Raw genomic sequence first — 27309 nt, 5'->3', positions numbered from 1 at the left:
TTTCTTTTGACATAATACCCCCACCTTACTTCCAACTCTGCATCAAGTCCTTCAAATTCTTTAAAAGCTGTTAATTATTACGTTATTTTTTCAGTAACAATTACCTCTTTATCTGTCCATACTTCAATATTGTGTTCTGAGTAAAATTCTGCAGGCCGTAGATAGATTTCGGTAGCCTTTGCATTCATTGCCTAAAAACAGATGCCGCAACAGGTTGTCATTTGTAGGAATGAAGAAGTACAGTTACTTTCTATAGCACCAGGAACCTTATTTTAACCCATAAGCAGTTAAAGTAGAAATATACAAATTTTAATGAGAATGTAAAAGACAAGCTTAAAGGCTTACACCTGAAAATGATAACTGGTCGCATGTTAAGCTTGGCGTTGAAGGTAATGCTCACGGATTGCAATCTAAGCCGCCTATTCAATTTGAGATAGGATCACATATTACCAAGCTGAGTGGATCTCATCACATAACTTTCTATAGTTGCTATTGTATTTATAAGGCACCAACATATTATGTAGCACTGTACAATAGGGAGCTATAAATACACATACATGGGTTACAATTTGCAATGCCCCAAGCAGGGCTTCAGTGATTACCTTTACTAACAGAGAACAAAGGAAGTGTATGGTTTCAGCAATAGGCCAGCCATGGGTGTGGTGTGGTTTGTGGAATTTAAGGGGTTCACTATGGCTGGCCGGCGGTCGGGCTCCCGGCGACCAGCATACCGGCGCCGGGAGCCCGACCGCCGGCTGACCGACAGTGTGGCGAGCGCAAATGAGCCCCTTGCGGGCTCGCTGCGCTCGCCACGCTACGCGCGCCACACTATTTTATTCTCCCTCTATGGGGGTCGTGGACCCCCACGAGGGAAAATAAGTGTCGGTATGCCGGCGGTCGGGCTCCCGGCGCCGGTATACTGAGCGCCGGGAGCCCGACCGCCGGCATACAGAAGACCACCCAATTTAAGAGAGGATAAAAGTTCACTGTGCACTGATCATACCTCCAGTAACCAGCATACACAGCCAACAAAATATAGAACGCTGTAAAACTCAGTGTATTATCAGTGTATAATAAAGACCACTTTTGGAGGATGGCCTGGTGTCAAGAAGGGCTGCAAATAAGCCACTTCTCTTCAGGAAAAACATCAGGGACATACGGATATTCTGCAAAAGGTACAGGGATTGGACTGCTGAGGACTGGGGTAAAGTCATTTTCTCTGATGAATCCTCTTTCAGATTGTTTGGGGCATCTGGAAGAACGCTTGTCTGGAGAAGGAAAGGTGAGCACTTCCATCAGTCCTGTGTCATGCCAACAGTAACGTTTCCTGAGACCATTCATGTGTGGGGTTGCATCTCAACCAAGGGAGTGGGATCACTCATATTTTTGCCTAAGAACACAGCCATGAATAAAGAATGGTTCCAAAACATCCTCCAAGAGCAACTTCTCCCAACCATCCAACAACAGTTTGGTGACGAACAATGCCTTTTCCAGCATGATCTAGCATCATGCCATAAGGCAAAAGTGATAACGGAGTGGCTCGGGGAACAAAACATAAAAATTTTGGGTCCATGGCCAGGAAACTCCCCAGACCTTAATCCCATTGAGAACTTGTGGTCAATCTTCAAGAGGCGGGTGGACAAACAAAAACCCACAAATTCTGACAAACTCCATGCATTGATTAGGCAAGAATGGGCAGCCATCGGTCAGTATGTAGCCCAGAAGTTGATTGATAGAATGCCAGGGCGAATTGCAGGGGTCTTGAAAAAAGAAGGGTCAACACAGCAAATATTGACTCTTTGCATAAACTTAATGTAATTGTCAATAAAAGCCATTGACACTTATGAAATGCTTGTAATTTTAATTCAGTACTCTATAGTGACATCTGACAAAAAGGTCTAGAAAACATTGAAGCAGCAAACTTTGTGAAAAGTAATACTTGTGTCATTCTCAAAACTTTTGTCCATGGCTGTATGCATTGGACCAACAGCTTAAGCACAGAGCTCTAGAGGTAGAATTTCTATCCAGAGGTTTGTCAAAGCTACTGATCATCAGCGACTTTGACTAATAGTTTAAACTTAGCATCAGAATAACAGCCAGGAATATCCCCCCCCCAAAAAAAAAAAACCAAAGATTTAATAAACAATAAAATAATCACATCTGGTCCCTGCAGAGTAATTAGCGTGGCACAGACCTTGCTTAGTTTTGTCCTGTCATATGGGATGTGCTTTTCTCTGGTCACCATGACGATCCTCCCTGTATAACCTTCCTGACGAAGAGTTTCAGCACAGACCAAGGCAGCGGGGCCTGTAGTGAGAAGAAATAGACAGTAATGAATCAAAGAAATTATAAATCAGATTTAATTGGTTAGCTGCAGCCATTTCAAACTATTTATCAAACTTAGGGAAACACAACCATGGCTCCAACAAGTGGCACAACAAGACCAAAATAACAAGAACAAGTAAATCAATGCATCCACAATTTATTCTGTGATTACAATACGTCATATGAGTGCAAAGATTTGGAAGTACAATGTCATACCTCCCAACTTTTCATACTTACAAAGAGGGACACACGCGCGGCGAAGCCGTGCGCGCTCCCGAAAAAGGGGTGTGGCCTAAGAAAAGGGCAATGCTTCACGGAGGACCAGCGATCGCAAGCCACGCCCCGTTTTCGTCACTGAAGGTGCATGCCCAGCGCTCTGTGAGCTGCTGGCATGCCCTCTCCCTCTCCCTGCACTGAATAGACGCTGTGCGCATGCGCACAGTGTCTATTCACTGCTGCTCTGCTAAGCAGGGCAGCGAGAGACAGAGCCTCCCAACTGTCCCACCCCCCACCGCGGGACACTGCGGCCCGCGGGTGGGACAGTCCCTAAAAAACGGGACTGTCCCGCGAAAATCGGGACAGTTGGGAGGTATGCAATGTATTTGTGTGTACAAGTGTGACAATTTGTCAGCCTACCATATAACTAGGTCACTTCAAAAATAGGATTTTAATTACCTACCGGTAAATCCTTTTCTCGTAGTCCGTAGAGGATACTGGGGATCCATTTAGTACCATGGGGTATAGACGGGTCCACTAGGAGCCATGGGTACTTTAAGAATTTGATAGTGTGGGCTGGTTCCTCCCTCTATGCCCCTCTTACCAGACTCAGTCTAGGAAACTGTGCCCGAGGAGACGGACATACTTTGAGAGAAGGCTATAAAAGGACAGTGGTGAAATTCTACAAACAAACAAGAGGAAAGACATGCTAACCAAACTTGAAACAGGAACAGCAACAGCTGAACCAAACAACAATACTTAACCAAGTAACCGTGGAGGAAGAACTAAGCACCGGGCGGACGCCCAGTATCCTCTACGGACTACAAGAAAGGGATATACCGGCAGGTAATTAAAATCCTATTTTCTCTTACATCCTAGAGCAGGCATATCCAAACTGCGGCCCTCCAGCTGTTGTGAAACTACATATCCCAGCATGCCCTGACACAGTTTTGCTGTCAGAGAATGCTAAAGCTGTGTCAGGGCATGCTGGTATGTGTAGTTTCTCAACAGCTGGAGGGCCGCAGTTTGGACATGCCTGTCCTTGAGGATACTGAGGATCCATTTAGTACCATGGGGAAGTACCAAAGCTCCCAAACCATGTGATTGACCAAAATAAAGGTCCTCAGAAGCCAAAGTATCGAACTTGTAGAACTTTGCAAACATGTTCGAACCTGACCAAGCAGCTGCTCGGCAGAGCCGTAAGGCCGAGAAACCGCGGGCAGTCGCCCAAGAAAAACCCACCAACCTAGTCGAGTGGGCCTGTACAGATTTAGGAACCAGCAATCCTGCCGTGGAATAAGCATGCTGGATAGTGAGCCTGATCCAGCGCGCAACTGACTGCTTTGAAGCAGGACACCCAATTCTATTGGGATCGTAAAGAACAAACAGCGAGTCCCATTTCCTGTGACGAGCTGTTCTCTTCACATACACCTTCAAAGCCCACACAACATCCAAAGACTTTGAAGTAACAGAGGTGTCGCTAACAACCTGAACCACAATAGGTTGGTTGAAGTGAAACGCAGACACCACCTTAGGAAGAAATTGCTGACGAGTCCTGAGTTCAGCTCTGTCCTCATGGAAAATTAAATTGGGGCTCTTGTAAGACAATGCCCCCCAGCTCCGACACATGTGTTGCTGAAGCCAAGGCCAACAGTGTGACGGTCTTCCACGTAAGATATTTTACGGCTACCTCCTGTAACGGTTCAAACCAGTCCGATTGGAGGAACTGCAGCACCAAACTGAGATCCTAAGGTGCTGTGGGACGCACAAAGGGAGGTTGAATGTGCAGAACACCTTTCAAGAACGTCTGGACCTCAGGAAGAGAAGCCAATTGTTTCTGAAAGAAAATGGACAAGGCCAAAATCTGGACTTTTATGGAGCCCAGACATAAGACCACATCCACACCCGACAGCAGAAAAAGCAGGAAACGTCCCAGATGAAATTCCACCGCAGAATATTTTCTGCTCTCACACCAAGAGACGTATTTCTTCCAAATACGGTTGTAATGTTTAGACGTTACCCCCTTCCTGGCTTGGATCATAGTCGGGATGACCTCGTTAGGGATGCCTCTCCTGGCTAGACTCAGCTGTTCAACTTCCATGCCGTCAAACTTAGCCATGGTAAGTCTTGATAGACGAATGGGCCCTGTTGAAGAAGATCCTCGCAAAGAGGTAGAGGCCACGGATCTTCGAGGAGCATCTCCAGAAGGTCCACGTACCAGGCCCTTCTTGGCCAGTCCGGAGCAATGAGAATTGCTTGAACCTTTTCCTTTTTTATTCTTTTAAGAATTCTTGGGATCAGAGGAAGTGGAGGAAACACGTACACCATCTGATAGACCCATGGAGTCGTCAGGGCTTCCACTGCCACTGCCTGTGGGTCTCTCGACCTGGAACAATACCACTCGAGCTTCTTGTTGAGACGAGAGGCCATCATGTCGATTTGCGTATATCCCCATCGACGTACTGTATCAAGCACCTGAACACCTCTGGGTGAAGGCCCCACTCCCCTGGGTGCAGGTCGTGTCTGTTGAGGAAGTCTGCTTCCCAGTTGTCTACTCCCGGAATGAAGACCGCCGACAACGCTGCAGCGTGTTTTTCTGCCCAGAGGAGAATTCTTGACACCTCTGACATTGCTGCTCTGCTTTTCGTTCCGCCTTGTCAGTTTATGTACATCACTGCTGTCACATTGTCCGACTGGACCTGAATGGCCCGATCTTGAAGAAGATACGAGGCTTGCAGAAGTGCATGTATATAGTCCTGAGTTCCAGAATGTATATTAGAAGGCCGACTTCCTGACTTGACCATCTTCCTTGAAACTGCACCCCCTGGGTGACTGCTCCCCAACCTCTGAGGCTTGCGTCTGTGGTTAGCAGAATCCAATTCTGAATTCCGAACCACAGGCCCTCGATCAAGTGAGAAGTCTGTAGCCACCACAGAAGGGAGATCCTGGCCTTTGGCGATAGACGGATCCTCTGGTGCATGTGAAGACGTGATCCGGACCATCTATCCAACAGATCGAGCTGGAAGGGTCTTGCATGAAACCTTCCGTACTGAAGAGCCTCGTAAGAGACCACCATTTTCCCCAGAAGGCGAATGCATAGATGTACCGATATCCGGGTTGGCTTCAGAACATCCGGAACCATCGACTGGATTACCAATGCCTTTTCCAATGGATGAAAAACTTTCTGCAACTCTGTGTCCAGTATCATTCCCAGAAATGGGAGCTTCCGAGTTGGTTCTAAGTGAGATTTCGGAAGATTTAGAATCCACCCGTGATCCAGGAGTAGTTTGATTGTGAGGCCAGTGCTGTTCAACAACCTCTACCTGGATGGTGCCTTTATCAGAAGATCGACCAGGTACGGAATTATGTTCACTCCCTGCTTGCGAAGGAGAAACATCATCTCTGCCATCACCTTGGTGAACCCCCTTGGTGCCGTGGAGAGACCAAAAGGTAGGGCCTGGAACTGGTAGTGACAGTCCTGCAGTGCAAACCGTAGATAAGCCTGATGAGGCGGCTAGATCAGAATGTGAAGGTACGCATCCTTGATATCCAGAGGCACTAGGAATTCCCCCTCCTCCAGACCTGAGATCATCACTCTCAGAGACTCCATCTTGAATTTGAACACTCGTAAGTACGGGTTCAACGGTTTTAGATTCAAAATTGGCCTTACCGAACCATCCGGTTTCGGTACTACAAACAAGTTGGAATAATATCCCTTGTTTTGTAGATGAGGTGGAACTGGAACAATGACCCGAGTCTCTACCAGTTTTTGAATGGCATCCTGTAAGGTTATACTTGCCTCTTGTGAAACTGGTAAGCCTGATTTGAAGAATCTGTGAGGTGGGAGCTCCTGAAACTCAAGTCTGTAGCCCTGGGAAATAAGATCTATGACCCAGGGATCCTGGCATGATGTTATCCAAATGTGACAGAAAAATTTCAGTCGGGCTCCCACCTGCCAGTCCTCCAGGCATCGCGGTCCACCGTCATGCTGAAGGCTTTGAGGTAGCAGTGCTTGAGCTCTGTTCCTGAGAACTTGCAGCTGCTGTTTTCCGTGGTTTAACTCTAGTGCCTTTGGTGGCTGTAGAAAACCTCTGGTATTGCCCTTAAACTTGGCAGTCCGAAAGGACTGTAGGTTAGGTCCTGAGTAGGCCTTCCTGGGTGGGGGAGCTGCAGAAGAAAGATACATGGACTTACCCGCAGTAGCTTTGGAGATCCATTTGTCTAGTTCATCTCCAAATAAAGCCTCTTCTGTGAAGGGTAGGCTTTCCACACCTTTCCTAGAGTCCGCGTCCGCAGTCCACTGGTGTAGCCATAAGCCCCTGTGTGCTGACACTGTGTGCGTGCATTAAGCAAACCTACTTCTTTTATGGCTTTCACCATAAAGTTTGCAGAGTCCTGTATATGTTGCAGGAGTAAAACAATCTCCTCCCTAGATAAGGAATCCAACCCCTCAATTAGATTACCTGACCATTTAGCAATGGCTTTGGTAATCCACGCACATGCTATAGTGGGTCTCTGGGGCACCCTAGCAGCCGTATACACGAATTTGAGTGTGGTCTCAATTCTACGATCAGCCGTGTATTTCATGGAGGCTGCACCAGGGACAGGCAACACTATTTTTCGTGACAGCCTGGATACTGATGCATCCACTGTTGGTGGATTTTCCTATTTTTTCCTATCCTCAGGAGGAAAAGGAAAGGATGAGAGTAACCTTTTAGGAATTTTACATTTCTAATCAGGATTATCCCACGGTTCTTCAAACAGGGTACTCAGTTCCTTTGACACAGGAAAAGTGACCGAGGACTTCTTTTTTACATTAAAATAAGATTCCTCACAATCCTCTGTCACGTTATCAGGAATTTGCAGAACGTCTCTGATAGTTTCTATAAGAGCCTCTATTCCCTGTGACAGAGCAGCATCACCCCCTCTGAGTCCACCTCCCCCTCCTCCATGTATGACCCATCATCATCAGAGTCAGACTGCAGGATATGGGCAAGAGTACGTTTTTGCGGACAAATGGCAGGGGACTGAAACGCTGGTATGGGGACTCTCTGTTCATAAACTCATCCACAGACTGTCTTAAGTATTGCGTCTCTTTCTCATTGCAGGACAATTAATTAGAAATATGGGAAATCATTCCATTAATAGAATCCAGCCATGCTGGCTCTGCCCCGCTAGCCTGGGAAGGTACACTGTAGTGAGCCCCCTGGGGAAGAGGAACACTCTGCCGTACATGAAACACACTCTTTGCCTGACATACTGTAAATGTGACAGCACACACACACAGGAAAAGTTAAGAACACAATTAACCCACAAAGAGAACTTCCAGGGAGAAACAGAGAAATTATGGAGCCAGCACACCGCGCCCTTATCCCTAATGCCAAGCTTAGCAGGGTCGCAGACTAAGTTCCCAGATTGGGGACTTCGTCAACTAATAATCGCTCCCCCCTGCTATGACCCCCTGGTACCGCCGAGGTAAGCTGGAGTCACTCCAGAGGAGCTGCGCGTCCCTGTCAGTCAGCGTCTGTGTCCACTGCAGAGGGAAAATGGCACTGGTGAGCTGCTGGATCGCTCATAGTGAAGCCCCGCCCTATCAATGGCGCATGGTCTTCTCGCTTTTCTTATACTGGCTGAGGTAATTTAGTGCTTAAAATGAAGTCATAACCGTTTTAAGTCTGTGTTTGCCAGTGTGGGTACTGTGTACAGTGTACTCTGACTCAGTTCGCCCCCTCAGAAGCGGTGCATCTGCACTGTATACTGAGTCTGGAGACGCAGTCCGCCCCGATTAGAAGCCGTATGTCTCCTTACCCTCATGCCACCATACTGGCGGGTGACCCGCCAACCGGGACGCCGGCTTAGTACTCACCACTCTTCTGGCTCTGTTAGGGGTGGTGGTGTGCTGCGGGAATGTACGCTCACCGTGGTGGGGCTTGCAAATAGTTCCCTCAGGAGCTAGTGTCCTGTCAGCGGGGAACGGGGCCATTAACCCTTCAAGAGGTTGTGGCCCCCTACCCCCAAGTACAACAAAGCAGGCAGGCTGGTGCCATCCAGTCCTGTTTGAAAATGACAAACAGAAAAATAAATGCAGAAAACTTTTCAGGAGCTTCCCTAAGTGTGACCGGCTCCTCCGGGCACATTTTCAACTCTGAGTCTGGTAGGAGCGGCATAGAGGGAGGAGTCAGCCCACATTATTAAATTCTTACAGTGCTCATGGCTCCTAGTGGACCCGTCTATACCCCATGGTACTAAATGGATCCCCAGTATTCTCTAGGATGTAAGAGAAGTTGTACCTGCTCGATATGCTCAAAATTGGTTCTAGAGTTGGTTCTTTGAATCAGTTTTTATTAAAGTTTAAAATAATTGGTTAAATTCCTTTGGATAGAATAAAAATGTGAGCCAAATTAAAGCAAGTTGACAAGTCAGTTAGAACATGTTGAGATAAATGGTTCCATTGTATAATATTTTCCCGTCCACATCAACCCGGCAACCCGTTCACACCGCACAGCGAGCCAGGTTGAACACGAGTTCAACCCTGCCTGCTACCAAGGTTGAAATACCGGGTCGCTCGACCCGGTATATTTCCCCTGGCACCGTTCAGACCGCACAGTAACACGGGTTATGTGCACTCATGTGCCAATAACTTGTGTTCAAAGCTAGTGGTCTGAAAGGGGTATAAGGGGTCTATTTACTAAGCATTGAATGGAGGTAAAGTGGACGGAGATAAAGTACCAGCCAACCAGCTCCTGTCATTTTTCAAACCCAGCCTGTGACATGGTAGTTAGGAGATGATTGGTTGGTACTTTATCTCCATCCAGTTTATCTCCATCCAAGGATTAGTAAATAGACCCCTGAGTCTGTTGGGTCACTTTGCCGTAAGATTATGGATATGGATTGCTATCCAAGAAAAGATTCTACAATTCCAACTCACAGTTGCAGGAGTGTAACGGTATACACCTATAACAGGAAACACTTTTCACTCCATACAGTAATCAGATATAATAATGTCGACATTAGAATGTTGACATGTCTCGGAGTGGCCTGGCAGCCATCAGGACAAGCTGTGTGTCGCTGGAGCTCCTGCTGATCCCAGCTGTTTGGACCCCTAAAACCCTCCCTATTGCTGCCTATTCCACTCCATTCAGTGCCCCTACCCTTGCCACCTCAATTGTCCTGCTGGGGATTGTGCTGGCGGAGCCGGGAGAGACCTCCTGTCTCTCTGCAGGTTGCGGCCTTACCCTCCTCTCCAAGCCGGGGACTCGTTTTGGCTGCACGTCCTGGAACCTTGGCATCGCGGGTGGTTTCCCTGACTGGGAACGGGACGTCTGGACGTGTACTTCCCCGCTGCTGTCTGCCCTCCTACCTGGTGTCTGCTCGCCGCTTCCCACAGTGCCCCTGGGGAGACCGCTGACAGTCCGCTCGGCGTGTGACGAGTGCGAGCACCCGCCATTTTGGAAACCCTCTGCCTCAGCCACGGACGGGGCGCCGGTCCCCGTGCTGACTGCCGCCTCCCTGAGCTGCCTCTAAGCTCTCTGGCTTCCTACAACTCACCCCACAATATCCGTGGGTTACTGGAGACGCCACGGCTGGGCCTTCTGGAGGGGAGGTAAGGTATTAAGGCCTGTCCCTTACCAGAGGGAAGAAGCGCACCGGGGGGACCCTTACTGTACCTCGGGGGGTTTATCACTATAGCCTGCCTTCTCCTGCTGCCTGATGATTCCAGCCTGCCTGGATGGACTCAGGTGGGCACTCACATGTGCTCGGCTGGCTATAAGCTCCAAAGGCATCTTTAGGTGCAGAATGGTGTCCGAATATTAGTGGGTCCATCCTGACCCCTAATTTGTTGCCCTGATACCAGCATACCGCCTGCAGTTTTCCCCCACAAACCCGGAGGTACCGCAGTTTAAGAAGCTCCTACCTGCATCTGCTCTAGGAACGGCCGCTCTACCACACGTTTCCCTGCGGGACGCTGTTTTTATGTCCTCCTTTGTGCCTGGCAGGGATATCCGGTTGATTGCACTGTGAATCTCCTCCGTACGCAATGGCTGTCTATTACTATTACCATTGAACCACCTTCCATGGGTCTCATGCTCTGAAACGTGTTTTTAATACCTTATGGGTCACTGATCCTCCTACTTATGTAGTAACCACAACCTCCTAGCCGCCATGCAACGCCCTCTGGCCTCCATCTTCGATCTACCTTCCTGTTCTGTGCTACCATAGTCTCCCATCATGCTGTCAAGGAGAGGGGGTAAAACCCCCAGACGGCCTGCCCCTATACAATTTCCTAAATAATCTGCCGCGAGTCAAAAATCATCTCCTCTGCCCTCAATGGGTGCCATGGTGACTTCACGACCTTCTAAGTCTCCTGTTCTCTCTGCATCGGGGGACCTGAGTTTGGATCTTGACCCTCAGGCTCCTCTTACCACCCAAACGATGCTCAAAATGTTTTCTGCCTTTCGTTCGGACATCCTGTCCGGTGTGGATACATCAATTCAAACCCTCAGGACTGACTTAGTGAGTATTGCAGGCCGCGCTGAACATCTTGAAGACAAAATGCAGGAGCTTGTAACATCCCATAACGATCTCCTTACCTCGCATTCAGAGTTACAAAACGATGTATCCTTGCTACGTGAAAAGATAGCCGACTTGGAGGACAGGTCGAGGAGAAACAATCTTAAGATTAGGGGTGTGCCAGATTCGGTAGCTCCGGAAGAACTGAGAAATTATGTAACAAATTTGTTTCAGAAGCTTCTTCCATAAGCGTCACAGCAAGATTTGCTTATTGACCGTGTCCACCGCTTGCCTACACCGCGAGGTGGACTTTCGTCTAGCTTCCAGAGAGACACTCTATTGAGGATCCACTTTTTTCATATTAAGGAGGATATCCTCAAGGCCGCTAGACAAGCAGAAGATTCTGGGAGGCTTGCAAATATACCCTGACCTGTTTAAATTTACCCTAGACAAGAGACGGACATTCCGCCCGATTAAGACCGCTCTCAGGGATAACAACATCCAATATAGATGGGGATTTCCGGTCAAGCTAATCGTCAGATATGACTCTTCATCCTATATAATCTCCACATTTGAAGCCGGAATAAAGCTGCTAGACGATTGGGACATTCATATCCCGCACTCTATGGCTGCTTCACCAGCCCCAGTGCTGGACATCTGAACCATGACATAAATATGTTGTCTGTTTCTTTTGATTGATATTCTGAGTGCATTCGGTGGTCCAGTTGATCTCTACAGAGATCTTATGTTCAGTATATACTGGTTCCACTGTTTATACTCAGATTTAGTTTCTACTGTTGTAAGTCCCCACGGACATTTATCAGTTTCTATGGTTGACTGTTTCATTATAGGCAATATGTCTGGTGTTGATTTCATAATTACCTTTTTCTGCTGGCTCATACAGCTAGGTGGGTCATTTCGTGACACAGGGCACAACTATTGTATTGTTTGATGTATTACCCACTAGTACATGCCTCAGTTGACCGAGCTGGCTAGTGTGCTGTGTTTGTTGCGTTTTCTAGTTAAGTTTCTCTCCGAGTCTGTGGTTTATGACGTGCGTGAGACCCTTTAGAATCCACTCCTCCAATGGTTTTTGTTTTGCCACCAAGTTTTTTCTGTGGCAAACACTGTGGCCCTGATTATAGGGCTTTTCCTGTTTTTTCCTCCTCTGATTTCCTCTCTCTGGTTTTTGCTCTTTTCTCTCCCCTTCCCTCTTTATTTCCCTCTTCCCCTGCAAAGTCCACTTTCATTTCTGCATATACCAAATTTGATCTTGTTTTTTCTCTCCTTCCTAATGTTTAAGTTTTATTCTTTGAATGTACATGGCCTGAATTCCCCTTGTAAGACACGCTAAGCCTTAGAAACCTTTCATAAGGAAAAAGCTAGAGTTGTTAGCCTTCAGGAGACGCACTTCCAGACCGGCCTCTGCCCCTCCTACTCTCCACAATCTCCGCTTCCTGGTTGGTTTCTTTGCAAATGGCCCCCTTAAGAGAAATGGAGTAGCTATTTTATTTCATAACACTGTTCGTTTTGACCTGTACTCTCAAATTGCAGATAAGGAGGGTAGATATTTGATTCTAGTGGGGTAGCTGGAGGATGTTGAGATTACGCTTGTCTCCTTATACACCCCAAACACTAATCAAATTCCTTTCTTGCGTAAATTGTTTACCACCATTCATGGGGTTCAGAAGGGTAGACTGGTTGTGATGGGTGACTTTAATCTGGTCCCCGACAAAAAGCTTGATAAATCCTCTCTCTCCCATGGTCCCTTACGAGGGCCCCATCCTCAGGCTAAATTAGGTCATTTACTAGTTGAGTTTGATCTATATGACGCTTGGCGCGTACAATTCCCTACAGTTAAGGACTACACCTTTTTCTCCCATGTCCACAATTCATACTCCCGCATTGACCTGATTGTTGTGGATAAATGTCCTTACAGCATTCGACAAGGTCGACCATCTCCCCAGTTACCTGGTCAGATCATGCGGCAGTGACTTGGTCATGGAGGAATGGTCCTTCTCAGTTCTTTCCTCGACCTTGGAGATTACCGGTGTATATTTTGAAATCCCCGGAGGTATCGTCTGCTATTGCAGATGCTCTGTCTCTGTACTTAGCGACTAACTCTCCTTTGGATACATCTATCCCTGTACATTGGTGCGCCTTGAAGGCGGTTCTGCGGGGGGTCATTATCCAAATGGGGGCTAGATTGAAGAGACAATACTTGTCTCAACAGGAGGCTTTGGAGACAACTCCTTCAGGCAGAATCTCTCAATAGATCCCAACCCTCACGCCGCCTGAAACGCGAAATAGTTTCAATTAGGAACCAGCTTCAAAAATTGTTTTTAAATTGCATGCAACATGCTTACGCAAAACTTCAACAAAAATACTATTCCTTAGGTAATAAATCAGGTAAATTCTTAGCTCACAAATTACGATTACGTCAAACTAGAAATTGGATTGAATTCCTTCATGCTCCAGACGGGCGAAAGTTATTGAATCCGTCTGATATAGCGAATGCATTTTCTAAGTTTTACAGACACCTGTATAATTTAGCCTTAGACCCAGAGAATACCCAACCCACCCCCTGCCTGATCTCATCCTTTTTAGATGATCTGCAGTTTCCTCAGTTGTCCTTAAGTGAGGTGACCTCCCTTAGTGTGCCCTGGTCTTTGGAGGAAATAGCGGTACTCATTAAAGCCTTGCCATTAGCGAAGGCCCCTGGTCTGGATGGATTTACCAACTCCTTCTACAAACAATACGCCTCGACTCTCATCCCATCGCTCTCTGCTCTTTATAATCATGCTACCGAATACGGTTCTCTCCCAGATGAACTGTTACAAGCTGGTATTGTTACAATCCCCAAACCTGGTAAGGATTCTTCTGTCTGTCAGAATTATAGACCAATTGCTCTGCTTAACACGGATCTAAAAAAAAATTCCAAACTAATTGCAAATAGATTATCTCCCCTTATTCCTAGTTTGATCCATCCGGACCAGGTGGGTTTTGTGGGAAGACGTCAGGCATCAGACAACACGAGGAGAGTTTTTGACCTTGCCGAATATATCTCCCATGGGGGGGAAGAGGCAATCTTCCTCTCCCTAGACGCTGAGAAAGCATTTGATAGGCTGCATTGGGGCTTTCTCTACGGTACTCTATCCAAATTTGGCTTACGGGGCCCCATTATGTCCGCTATTTCAGCGTTGTATAGCTCCCTTACTGCTGTTGTAATTAGTAATAGTTTTACTTCTTCACCTTTTAATATTTCTAATGGCACTAGACAAGGGTGCCCTTGTCTCCTCTTATGTATATTTTAGCAATAGAACCCCTTGCAATGGCGATACGCCAAGCCTCCACATTCCCGGGTATAAACGTGGGTTCCTCTCTCCATAAAATCAGTCTTTTTGCTGACGATGTCCTCCTATTCGTGACGAAACCTACAACTGTACTGCCGGTCCTCCATGAGATTATAGACCACTTTAGCGCAGCGTCATTCTATAAGCTAAACACGTCCAAAACAGAGGCTCTACCGTTTAATTTGGAGCTTGAGAAGCTTTCCGCTCTTCAACTCCGCTATAAATATAACTGGAAGAAGGACTTTCTCGTCTATCTTGGTATCAATATCCCTAATACCCTATCTACTGTAACGAAAATTAATTACACTCCGATGCTATCTCAGATAGATTCTTTATGTAAAGCATGGTTTAGTTTGGAGATATCTTGGCTGGGCAAAATTGCTGCTTTTAAAATGTCGATCCTGCCACGACTCATGTATCTCTTTCGGGCATTTCCCTACATAGTTCCCCTAAAAATTATAAGTCGAATTCACTCATTAATTTTGACTTATATCTGGAAGAAAAAAGCCCCTCGAATTGCATATAGGTGCTTAACTAGACCAAGGAAGTTTGGAGGGCTGAATGTCCTTGACTTAAGAAAATATCAATATGTCTGCATTGTGGCCCAATTAAGCGATTGGTCTCTACCTGCAGGGCAGGAAACAATGGGTGGATTTAGAGAGGCATCTATACACTCACACTCCCTTACTTGACTTATTGTGGATACCGTCCCAACAGAGACCCCCATCATGCGTTACCTCATGTGCTGTTGCCGACTCGTCGCATGGGATTCCCTAGTGGTTTCCTTTAAACCTGTCCCTCTTTCCTCCCGAAAGCTCTCTCTACTTGCTCTCTCCAGATTGATTCCAGACCTAACTCTTACTAAATGGATTTCTTGTGGTAGTGATTCTCTTTCGATGTTAGTAGATGGCACAGCAATTACCCCGTTTGGTGACCTACAACAACAATACCATCTTCCAGCAGGGGAATTGTTCTCATATAATGGTATTGTACATTGGCTATCATGCTCCTTCTGAACTTCAGGTCCAATACTATTGCCTTCCCCCAATATATTGGCGAAACTCACACTGAGTAACTGTAAAGGCTCCATTAAGTTCTGGTTCTCTGGGGCCCAGGAGGTGGACTGAGAGGTAAAAACTAATATTCAACTTAAATGTGAGATGGATTTAGATTGCTCCTTTTCACAGCAGCAGTGGGAGTCGATTTTTCTCTCATCTCATAAGATGTCTAAGGGGTATATTCAATTGACGTCGAAAGCTGCCGCCTGTCGAAAAGACGGCAGTTTTCGACTTTTTTTTAGGTCGGAAGGGGTTCCAACCTATTTAATATTTTCGACAAGTTGAGATATTCAACTTGTCAAAAAGCACACGGATCGGCGGAATAGCTGCCGATCCACGTGCTTGTGTCAAAAACGGGGCTGGCCCCCTTTTCGACCATCTCAGTCCGACATGAAAAAATGTCGGACTGAGATGTGGGACCCAGAGGAGGAGAGGGGGGAGAGCCGCGGGGAGACGGGGGACAGCCGCGGGCATACAGGGGAGAGAAGCACTACAGCACATCGCTACAGCAGGATGTCACACAGCCGCGCCGCTCACGGCAGCGTCCACCCGGCTCCAGCAAGTGAGGTCACGCTTTACACTGCCGTGAGGTCGGGCGGCTGTGTTACATCCTCCTGCAGCACTACTGTAGCGCTGATCTCCTCCGTCTGCCGCCGGCTGTTCCCGCTGGTCTTCCCGTGGCTCCCCCCCTCTCTCCTCCTCTGGGTCCCTCATCTCAATTTGACTTGAAAAAGTCGAATTGAGATGAGATTGAATAGGGGTTGTCGGATCCATTCTGACAAATACATGTCGGAATGGATCCGACGCTAATTGACTATACCCCTAAATGTAACAATCACATAGAAATGCATTTTAAATTACTGCATGGCCTCTACTTTACCCCTGTTAAACTACATAGAATTTGGCCTACGGTTTCCAACCTATGTTGGAGGAATTGCTCAATGGTAGCTGATACCTTCCATATATTTTGGTCATGCCCAAAATTACACCAACTGTGGAAGGAGATATTTGTACTGGCCTCGACTGTTCTCCGCACTCCTCTGCGGGAATCCCCCGCTTTGGCGCTACTACATGTTTACCCGAATGATATCGCATCTGGAGATCGATATGTTTTGGGTCATATTTTCATTGCTACCAGAGCTGCAATAGCTCAAGACTGGAAGACCCCTCCCCGCCCACGCTCCTTAAAATTATTCAGAAAATACATCATTCTTTTCAGATGGAGACCATGGGACTCCCATATTCTTCTAGATCTAATTCCCCGCTAGTTCTGTGGTCCCGATGGCAGGAGTATATGACCTCAATTGCTGGGGCTAATCTGTTATTTGATTCGGGTTAATCATATATAGGGGAAATATGAGTGTTTCTATGTCTTGAGACGTCTGCCTGTGGTTCTGCACTCTTCTCCAGATATGCTTCCACCATGATTGCAATATATTGTACTTGTTTGTCTTATACTCATGTTCATATATGTGTTTTCTTTTGTATTTGAACTAATTTCCCCCTCCCACACAAAACCATGGCAGATATAACATGTGCAGAGAGTTAGATTTGGGTGGGGTGCAGCCAGTATTTACTGTGCACAGAAACGATATAACCCACCCAAATCTAGATCTCGCTGCGAATGTTCTATCTGCCACACCTGCAGTCCACATGGTTTTATATAAACCTTTATAAACCTTCATGCCTATACTGATGAAACTCATAAAGATAGGAGAGTGAGTTTCCGGTGTAGGATATACAGGTGATTTAATACCTGCCTCTTTCTCTGTACTGCCACGTGTTCTGGATTTGTAGGTCAGCAAAGTGTTGTATCCCTGGATTACAAGGAGTGGACTAATTCTACCATTACTGCAGGCAAGTTGTTTTACATTTCTTTTAGTGTATATGTATTAATCTATATAATATATATGTATATTTCCTCTAGAATACTGCACCATCGTTACACTGTATTTTTGCAGCATTCTGCCTCTGACACTGGGGTTCCATATAACCGAATCACTGCATATAATTCGTTCTCAATGCACTTTCATCAAGACCATTGCCTGGTACATGTATGCACTGGAAACAGTGAGTACATGATCTGGGTTGGATAAGATATCCCAGCAGTGAACTTTCCAATGATCACAATACCAGCTGCATAATCCCAAAGGTCAAAATGCTACTGAATTTGCGTATTCTAACCCTAACCCATCACTCCCGCAGCCTAACTTTAATTATCCCCTTCCGCAGCCTAACCCTATACCAAACTTTAACCCTAACTCACCGGCGGAATTTGTCGATATTATGACTGTATGGATTCTGCAACCAGTACGATGACCATCGAGTTGGTGACTGCTGGTATCCTGACTACATTCCTTCTAAAGAACTCAAATATTGATCACATCTTATCAACCCAATATACAACCTTAACATAATACTGACTGTAGCGATAAAGTCCATTTCATATCGGAATAGGTATAATTGAAAATGGTATTGGTAACAGCATATGTTATGATTTTCTGTATATTTTGTATGTAAATGTCATTTAAAAAGCTGTAGGCCCAAAGTGCCATTCTGTAATTGACTCTGGTAACAGACTGAGGGCCTAATTCAAGGTTGATTGCAAAAGCAAAATCTTCCTCTAATGGGCAAAACTATGTGGACTGCAAGGGGGGAGGGGGGCAGATATAACATGTACAGAGAGAGTTAGATTTGGGTTATACTGTTTCTGTGCAGGGTAAATACTGGCTGCTTTATTTTTACACTGCAATTTAGATTTCAATTTGAACACACCCCAACCAAATCTGCAGTGCACATGATTTTGCCCATTAGAGGAAGATTTTGTTTTTGCAATCAACCTTGAATTAGGCTCAGAGTCTGGAGACATTTGAATTGTCTCCAGGGAGATGCATGTGTACTCTAACCAGCAGCGGGGCCTGTGTAGCTGGTACTGTCTCCTGGCTGTCCACAGGAGTTGTCGAACCACTTTGAAGTAGGACAAGAGAAATTGTTTAAGAAAAGCATTTGGTTTGTCCTTCCTGATTGTGAGGCTAATTCAGTAAGGATAGCAAATTCTGCTAAGGCCGCCCAGTATGCTGGCCGGCGCCTCCCCCCTGCAACAAGCAGAAATTGCGATCGCCTCGCAATTTCTGCTTGTCAGCAGAAAGTAAGGTTGACTCCTGCCGGCGCAGCTTAGCTGCGGCCACAGGAGTCCCGGCGCCATCTTACCTGCCGCGGCGGCTGCATGTGACATCACGCAGCCACCACGGCTGCACCCCCGTCACGCCCCCATCACGTCCCCGTTCGCGATGCACTGCCCACCGTTTGGGACGCCCCGCCTCCGCAACACTCCGTTTCCTGATTGACAGGCAGAGGCGAACTCATTTTCTGCAGCCCCCTGCAGAAAGTGCGGACGCATGCGCAGTATGGCCCGCTATGCATGCGCCTGTGGCACCACCGCAAAAATTCCGGTTGGATCGTGATTTGCGATCCAACCTGAATTAGCTCCTAAGCCCATAAACCCTGCACAGTACTGCATATTGGTAAACCCCAGACATTACACTTCAAACAGTCTTTAAACAAGTAAATAAATGCCCCTGAGGGTCTGGCAGGGAAACCCCTGAGACCTCAGGAAAAACCTGATTCTGGTTTTGGAAGGGTTAAAAAACCTGATTCTGGTTTTGGAAGGGTTAAAATCCCCAAAGGTGGGGGTGGGGGCTTGGCAGGGTGTCATGAGTAATTGATGCTGAGAGAAATCTGCCTGGCTAGGTGGATTGAGTGTGCACTTTTTGGGGACATCCATGCAGTGAAGGTGCTCCATACCTCCTATGGGGTATATGCAATTGTGGTCGAATTTCCGAAAATGTCGAAAAACTGGACATTTTCGCCCAAAAAAAAAATTCGACAATGCAATTCAGTACTTTTCGTCAAAAAAACGGACTTTCCAAATTCGACTTTTTGAAATTCGACATTTGTCAAATTCGACATTTCTGCAATGGTACAAATGCGGCAATTCAACAAAAGTATATTCAATTGAAGTTTGGAAATTCGACAACAGTGCTTTTAGACAGTAAATTCGTCATTTTCAATCCGCCACACTTTGGTGGCGGAATCTAATAAAAAAATTTAAAAACATGTTAATAGCATATCTATTTATATTAGAAGGGATTAGGTACTTAGTTTGTCTATTTTGGAGGCACAAGTATTATTTATATATTTTTTTAAATATTATTTCTTTATTTATTTATTTTTTTAAATGGAATGGTAAAAATCAGAAAAAAAATTGTGTGGGGTCCCCCCTCCTAAGCATAACCAGCCTCGGGCTCTTCGAGCCGGTCCTGGTTCTAAAAATCCGGGGGAAAAACTGACAGGGGATCCCCCGTATTTTTAAAACCAGCACCGGGCTCTGCGCCTGGTGCTGGTGAAAAAATATGGGGGACAAAAAGAGTAGGGGTCCCCCGTATTTTTTACACCAGCATCGGGCTCCACTAGCTGGACAGATAATGCAACAGCCGGGGGTCACTTTTATACAGCGCCCTGCGGCCGTGGCATTAAATATCCAACTAGTCACCCCTGGCCGGGGTACCCTGGGGGAGTGGGGACCCCTTCAATCAAGGGGTCCCCCCCCCAGCCACCCAAGGGCCAGGGGTGAAGCCACCCAAGGGCTGCGGATGGGGGGCTGATAGCCTTGAGAAAATTGAAAGAATATTGTTTTTTTCAGTAGTACTACAAGTCCCAGCAAGCCTCCCCCGCAAGCTGGTACTTGGAGAACCACAAGTACCAGCATGCGGGAGAAAAACGGGCCCGCTGGTACCTGTAGTTCTACTGGGAAAAAAATACCCAAATAAAAACAGGACACGCACACCGTGAGAGTAAAACTTTATTTCACACATGTCGACACACACACATACTTACCTATGTTCACACGCCGACCTCTGTCCACTTGTCCAAGTAGAATCCACGTGTACCTGAAAATAAAATTATACTCACCTGATCCAGTGTCCTGTGGTCTTTTATTATAATCCACGTACTTGGCAAAAAAAAAAAACGAACACCCGGACCAGGCGGACTTTCCCCGAATACAGAGACCCCCCCGTGACTCCTGTCACAGAAAGGTCCCTTCAGCCAATCAGGAAGCGCCACTTCGTGGCACTCTCCTGACTGGCTGTATGCGCGTCTGAACTCAGACAGCGCATCGCACAGCTCCCTCCATTACTTTCAATGGTGGGAACTTTGCGGTCAGCGGTGGGGTTACCCGCGGTCAGCGGCTGACCGCGGGTGACCTCACCGCTGACCGCAAAGTTCCCACCATTGAAAGTAATGGAGGGGGCTGTGCAATGCGCGTCTGATCTTAGACGCCCAGAGCCAATCAGGTGAGTGCCACGAAGTGGCGCTTCCTGATTGGCTGAAGGGACCTTTCTGTGACAGGAGTCACGGGGGGTCTCTGTATTCGGGGAAAGGGGTCCCATGTGTAAACATGGGACCCCTTTCAGTCCGCCTGGTCCGGGTGTTCGTTTTTTTTTTTTTGGCAAGTACGTGGATTATAATCTGGACACTGGATCAGGTGAGTATAATTTTATTCACAGGTACCCCGGATTCTTCAGTGACGAGGGGGGCGTGGCAGTCGGTGGGTCAACATAGGTAAGTATGTGTGTGTGTCGACATGTGTGAAATAAAGTTTTACTTTCACGGTGTGTGTCTCCTGTTTTTATTTGGGTATTTTTTTTCCAGTAGAACTACAGGTACCAGCGGGCCCGTTTTTCTCCCGCATGCTGGTACTTGTGGTTCTCCAAGTACCAGCTTGCGGGGGAGGCTTGCTGGGACTTGTAGTACTACTGAAAAAAAAACAATATTCTTTCAATTTTCTCAAGGCTATCAGCCCCCCATCCGCAGCCCTTGGATGGGGGGGGGCAGCCTCGGGCTTCACCCCTGGCCCTTGGGTGGCTGGGGGGGGGGACCCCTTGATTGAAGGGGTCCCCACTCCCCCAGGGTACCCCGGCCAGGATGACTAGTTGGATATTTAATGCCACGGCCGCAGAGCGCTGTATAAAAGTGACCCCCGGCTGTGGCATTATCTGTCCAGCTAGTGGAGCCCGATGCTGGTGTAAAAAATACGGGGGACCCCTACTCTTTTTGTCCCCCGTATTTTTTGCACCAGGCGCAGAGCCCGGTGCTGGTTTTAAAAATACGGGGGATCCCCTGTCAGTTTTTCCCCCGGATTTTTAGAACCAGGCCCGGCTCGAAGAGCCCGAGGCTGGTTATGCTTTGGAGGGGGGACCCCACGTAATTTTTTTCCGGGTTTTTTTCCATTTTTTTTTTAATCGGATCAAAATCCGTCAAATCGGCCATTTTTCGACAGCGGGACTGTCGAATCCGTTTTTTATTGAATATGTTGAATTTCGGCACCCACTTGCCGGAATTCGACGGTCGAATTGTGTCGAATTAAAAAACGGGCGAAAAATTGCCGCGATTCGCCGGCAATTGCATATACCCCATCTGTGAAGCCCCCACAGCAGAACTCTTAATGTCTTGTTAGTAAATTCTGGAATTTCTAAAATTCTTTTTCTTGAAATGAAAGCTTAATTTCTTGTTCTGAGCTCTGTGTTCTAAAGGTGAGTACACACTAGTAGATATATCTGCAGATCAATTGATCTGCAGATATATCTATGTACGGATCGGGCAGTGTGCTATGCATACACACTGCCCGATCCGTCGGGGGACTGACGTAATGAACTGGGCGGGCGCCCGCCCAGTTCACCTGTCAATCACCGCCGGCCGCCGCAGCATGTGTACGGGCGGTCGGACGAACGCCCCGTACACACACAGCGACGCGCCAATATATCGTTAGATATATTGGGCGTCGGCTGTGCTGCGCAGCCGACGCGATACGTCTGTGAACGACGGAGTTCACAGACGTATCGCCCGTACACACTGGCCGACGGTCCCGCGATGTATCGGCCGTTCAAGAGAACGGCCGATATATCGACCAGTGTGTACGGGCCTTTACACTACACCTTGTGAGGCTCATGTTACCTGTTTCATGAAATATTAACAATTGTGTATGCAGGTAGCAGCAAAAGACTACCTGGTGTCAGTACATTAATTCTTTCCTTTGCTGGGTGCAGTTACCGTGTCGGAAGTAAGCCATATGTCACTGGAGGCGATTCTCAGGTTGACTTATCTGGAGAAACTGCTTGCCAATTGTGACTCTGACTTTATACATTTTACTCTATATATGATTGCTTAGCACAGGTCACTTGCTATTAAGAAATACTGGTGGATATACATTTCAATTAAAAGTTTTATATGGTTTACTTATTATGACTATTTTTAGCACATATGATTGGATAATAAATTATATGGTATTTATCAATTATATTTGTCATTATTTTAAATAAATAAGAAAATAAATGAATTTGTTTTTCTTGTAGAATGAGTCCATTGTATTCATGTACACACTCATCTCATATTTGCAGAAACGTATATGTTTGCATAATCAAAAGTATATTTTGTCCGAAGATACTGTTCTTTATGCAACAGATCACAATAGTGGATTTTTTTGTTTTTTATATTTATCACTTAATGTATTATCATTTACAACTGGCTTATTTTATTGTTTGAATTTATTGATTGATTTTTTTTTCTTTTTTAATAAACAGAGAATATTTTCTTCTTAATGCTGGTGCCAAGAGGGGTTTGTTGTCTTTTAAGAATAAATGAAGCCTTGAAAACTAATTATAATTAAACCAAAACAATGAAGCAAATACACGATAGGATTTATAAAATTGTATAAAAAAAAAGTACATATAAATTACTTCGCCCTAAAGTAGTTAAAAATAGCAAATCAGCCCTATGATTTGTACAGTCACATTTACCTCCTCCGATAATGGCTACAGTGCTCCTGTTGCTGGCAGACTGGCCGCTCATGGCCTTTAACCTTTTAACACTCTCCAGTGCCTACAAATTAAAGACAGTCACAGAGACATTAGATGGCTGTAATGACTTGTGTAGATTCCAAGAAATTAAATTCCATGACAGTTTTGGGGCCAAATGTAACAGAGTGAGAGTTTCAGAAAGTGAGAGATTTGGTAAGGTTTTTCAGTTTTTTTTTAAAAGTGGCAATCATTTACACTGCAAAACCAGGTTGATCTTGCTGTGTAACTGATTGCCACTTTAAAAAAAACTGCAAAACCTTACCAAATCTCTCACTTTCTGAAACTCTCACTCTATTACATTCGGCCCTTGGGGTTTACCTTTTTATTGGTGACAATACATACACTGCCGTTCGACACAGTGACCTGGTAGGTGAAGATAAAAAAAGGAAAAAATGTGAGCTATTTTAAAAATGAAAACAAAACACACTTCTTACGCATTTCCCCATAGAAGATTCAGTGGAGTCTGACAGTATCTACCATCGCTCAATAACGAGATCAAACAACAATAATAAGTTTAATTGGTTTCAGCTTTTATTTAGAAAAAAAAAAGCCCAAAACTTGGAGGTACCAACAAAACACAATATTCAGTTACAGTTACCTTGCCCCCACAATAGATACCTTGCCACCACCATAAATACCCATAGATACATTGCCACCACCATAGATTATCTTGCCACTACCACTGTACCTTTGATATGAATAGTGTGTAAGGTAATAAAACCACCCAACCAAAGGGTGAATTCTTCAGGACTCCCATAAAAGCCAGAACCAAGAGGCCATCCACACTTTGCCAGGCTTTATCATGATTTGCCAATAGCATATCAGACACCACAAATGCCTCTCCCACCCCATCAGGATACATCTGCTCTGCTTTCCGTAAACATACAGTATATAGTTGGGAGGGTTTTGTTGTCAAACACACATATATTGGCCTGATTCTGAGTTGCAGCAAAATGACCATAAACAAGAACCCGCGGCTGCCAGATTTACCACTTTATGCTGATGTGAGTATCCGTATGGCCTCAAGCGGGAACACGCTCTGCCCACTGTTTACCCATCCCCATTAGCATGTGCGTTTGAATCAGGCCCTCCATCATAAAATTTGGTACTGTGGGTCTTATTCAGAGATGGACGCTAATGCATTCACAACTGCAATTCTGTACCCAGCTAAAGTACAAAAATATGCTAATGCTGAAGCCATCTGGAAATGTATTGACACGCCCACCAGAGGTTTCGCAGATCCCAGCAACTGCATACAAATTGGCAGCAGAGGTCGCAGATACTTTGATAACCGATTCCTTGAGTAATGGCCGCCATACATCTGAGATTTATTAGGGCAATGCCTATATCTCCCGACGGCCAGGGCAGGAGATCGGGAATAATACAGATTCCCCGATCCCATAGGCGCCGATTCCGTCGGTGCTCCCGGGCCCGAGCACCCACAGACACTCAGGAGCACCCACGGAAACCAGCCACGCTGCCCCAGTTGCCGCTAGCCACCGCAGCCCCCGCAGTGCATTGAGAAGCGCTGGGGCTGCAGAGTTCCGTACAGGGCAGTGTAAAAAAAAAAAAACATCAAAAATGGCCCCCGCCAAGGAGCAGACAGACGCTTGAGGTCACATTTGACCTCTAGCGCCTGTCTACCTGGCAGTGGGCATGTTAAGATTTTTTTTGCACTGCACTGTACGGATCTCCGCAGCCCTCAGCACGTCTCAATGCACTGTGGGGGCTGCAGCAGCTAGCAGCAGTGGCAAACTATCACCAAGCCCCCCCAGGACGCAGTGTGTGACACCAGGCCCCCCTCCCCAGGACCCACTGTATGTATGTGTGTGTGACACCAGGCCCCCTCCCCCAAGATGAGACCCCTGACAGGCAGGTAATTTAAAAGTTATTAGAAGCCTTACTGTGTTGCATCATTTGTAAGAGGCATTATTGTGTGTGGGGCATAAAATGGTGTCAGGGTCATAACTGTGTGGCATAACGCATAATGGGCATTACGGTGTGTGGCATATTGCGTAATGGGCATTACGGTGTGTGGCATAATGTGTAATAGGCATTATGGTGTGTGGCATAATGTGTAATAGGCACTACGGTGTGTGGCATAATGTGTAATGGGCATTACGGTGTGTGGCATATTGCGTAATGGGCATTACGGTGTGTGGCATAATGTGTAATAGGCATTATGGTGTGTGGCATAATGTGTAATAGGCATTATGGCGTGTGGCATAATGTGTAATAGGCATTACGGTGTGTGGCATAATGTGTAATGGGCATTACGGTGTGTTGCACAATGTGTAATGGGCATTAGTCACTGCCGCGGCCGCCCGTTCATTCTAACTGCCACCTCCCGCCGAACACCCACCAGCAAAAACATAAATCGGCACCTATGCCTGATCCCAGGATTGGCAATACTGACATTTTTAACATGGTTAATTTCCCTGATTCCTCAATGGATCATCGATCATTGATGGCCGCTGATCAGCGGATACACATTTCCGTCAGGGTCAGGAAATAAATGTATGGGGGTCTTAACCCTATGGCCACGCAGAATGTCTGGTGAAACAGAGACACTTGTGCCATGTTTTGTGCATATGGAATCACAGTTGTAGGCTGATACATGACCTGAAAACAGTCACAACACACCACTCCCCGTTACCTTCCCCAAACTGTCCCTCACTTTGTAAATAAATCCTGACTGTGACCAACACCACAAAGGTAACATTTGCTTGTGTGCAGTGTGACTGGAAGCATGCACAATCGACCGATAATCATTCAACTATAAGATTTTGCTGTGGTGCTCCCTACCTCTGGCATTCTCTCTCTCTCCCTATCAGACTCTCCACCTCTCTACATAACTACAAACGGGCTCTCAAGACCCACTTCTTCAGCATCTTAGCCATCTATCATCCTGACCCTAGGAGAACGAATTGACAGAATAGGAGAGGAGTGGGTTAAACCTCAGCTAGTCTGGGGGCAGGACGGTAAGCCATTATGGGAGTTTTATGGTTAGCCAATAGGAATGAATGTTGGGGGTAGGTGGAATGGGTTCTTAAGCCTGGGAAAGGGGCTGGGTCAGCCTCTTCTGCTTTTGTCCTGGTGAGGGTGAGTGCTCTTCCCCCCTTTGCCTCCTTGCTGTGCTGCTTGCCATTGTTGAATTTAGGTGTGCTGCTGCTGTGACAGTGTGCTTTATACTGTGCCCCTCTGTCCCCATTACCTTGGATTAACTTGTGGCCTGCCATGCCTCGTCCCCACCGCTCCTCTGGCCCCCCTGCCCGCTACATTGATGCGGCTCCTGCTCGGGAGCCGGCGTCCGGTGCCCTGGGTCAGAGCACTTTGCTCACGGCCGGGGCTGAGCCTGCTGGCGATGCTGCGGGCGCGCGCGGCGGCGCGTGCGTCCGCCCCTTCTCCGGCTAGGCCGCGGGTGCCGGGGGATCCCTCCTGCGCGGCGGCGGCTGGCGAGGGACAGGGCGGCGGCCGGCAGCGGACTGGATCGGGCACCTGGCGGGGGAAGCCGGCCGGGGTGCCCGCTGGTGTGAATCCCCCGCCGGCTGCTGCGGCGCGGTGACGCGTGAGCGCGCGTTCCCTGCACCCTCCACCGCTGAGAGTCACCGGCGGCTCCCCAGAGAATGAGGGGACTGCATGTAGGGATGGGGCCAGTGGCTCTTACACTGGCCGTCCCTTAAGCCAGGCGGGTTCCATTTCGCGGGCGTGCGCGCGCCCGTGGGGCTGCTGGACTCCCTGGGCGCTCTAGCGCGGGGGGCTCACGGGGGGCATTTGGTGGTGTCGGCACGGGGCCAGAGGGGGGGGTGATGTCTGGAGGCGGGGGTCAGCGGTTTCTCCCGGGGGGCGAGGCCAGTGGGGGCCGGGGCGGCGCTGTGGCTCGTGGTTCACCGCAGGAGGGTTCTTAGGGCGGCGTGACGACACGGTTGG

The 27309-nt window shown here is 47.1% G+C and overlaps 1 protein-coding gene across 5 annotated transcripts in view; it reads right to left on the bottom strand.

Annotated features, from left to right (window-relative positions):
* The window catches only part of LOC135050015 (apoptosis-inducing factor 3-like), a 309250-nt gene that overhangs the window by 200554 nt on the left and 81387 nt on the right, over positions 1-27309 (bottom strand). For all 5 annotated transcript variants that reach the window (XM_063956102.1, XM_063956100.1, XM_063956103.1 and 2 more), the window contains exons 5-8: positions 23698-23742; positions 23320-23401; positions 2195-2307; positions 105-191 (exon numbers count right to left, since the gene is read on the bottom strand). In XM_063956102.1, the coding sequence (XP_063812172.1) occupies positions 105-191; positions 2195-2307; positions 23320-23401; positions 23698-23742 (327 nt within the window). The remainder of the gene's footprint in view (positions 1-104; positions 192-2194; positions 2308-23319; positions 23402-23697; positions 23743-27309) is intronic.

This window comes from Pseudophryne corroboree, chromosome 2, assembly GCF_028390025.1.
Source record: "Pseudophryne corroboree isolate aPseCor3 chromosome 2, aPseCor3.hap2, whole genome shotgun sequence".
Classification (NCBI taxonomy): Eukaryota; Metazoa; Chordata; class Amphibia; order Anura; family Myobatrachidae; genus Pseudophryne; species Pseudophryne corroboree.
The sequence above is the reverse complement of the archived record's forward strand: the minus strand, read 5'-3'. Positions and strand labels throughout refer to the sequence as shown.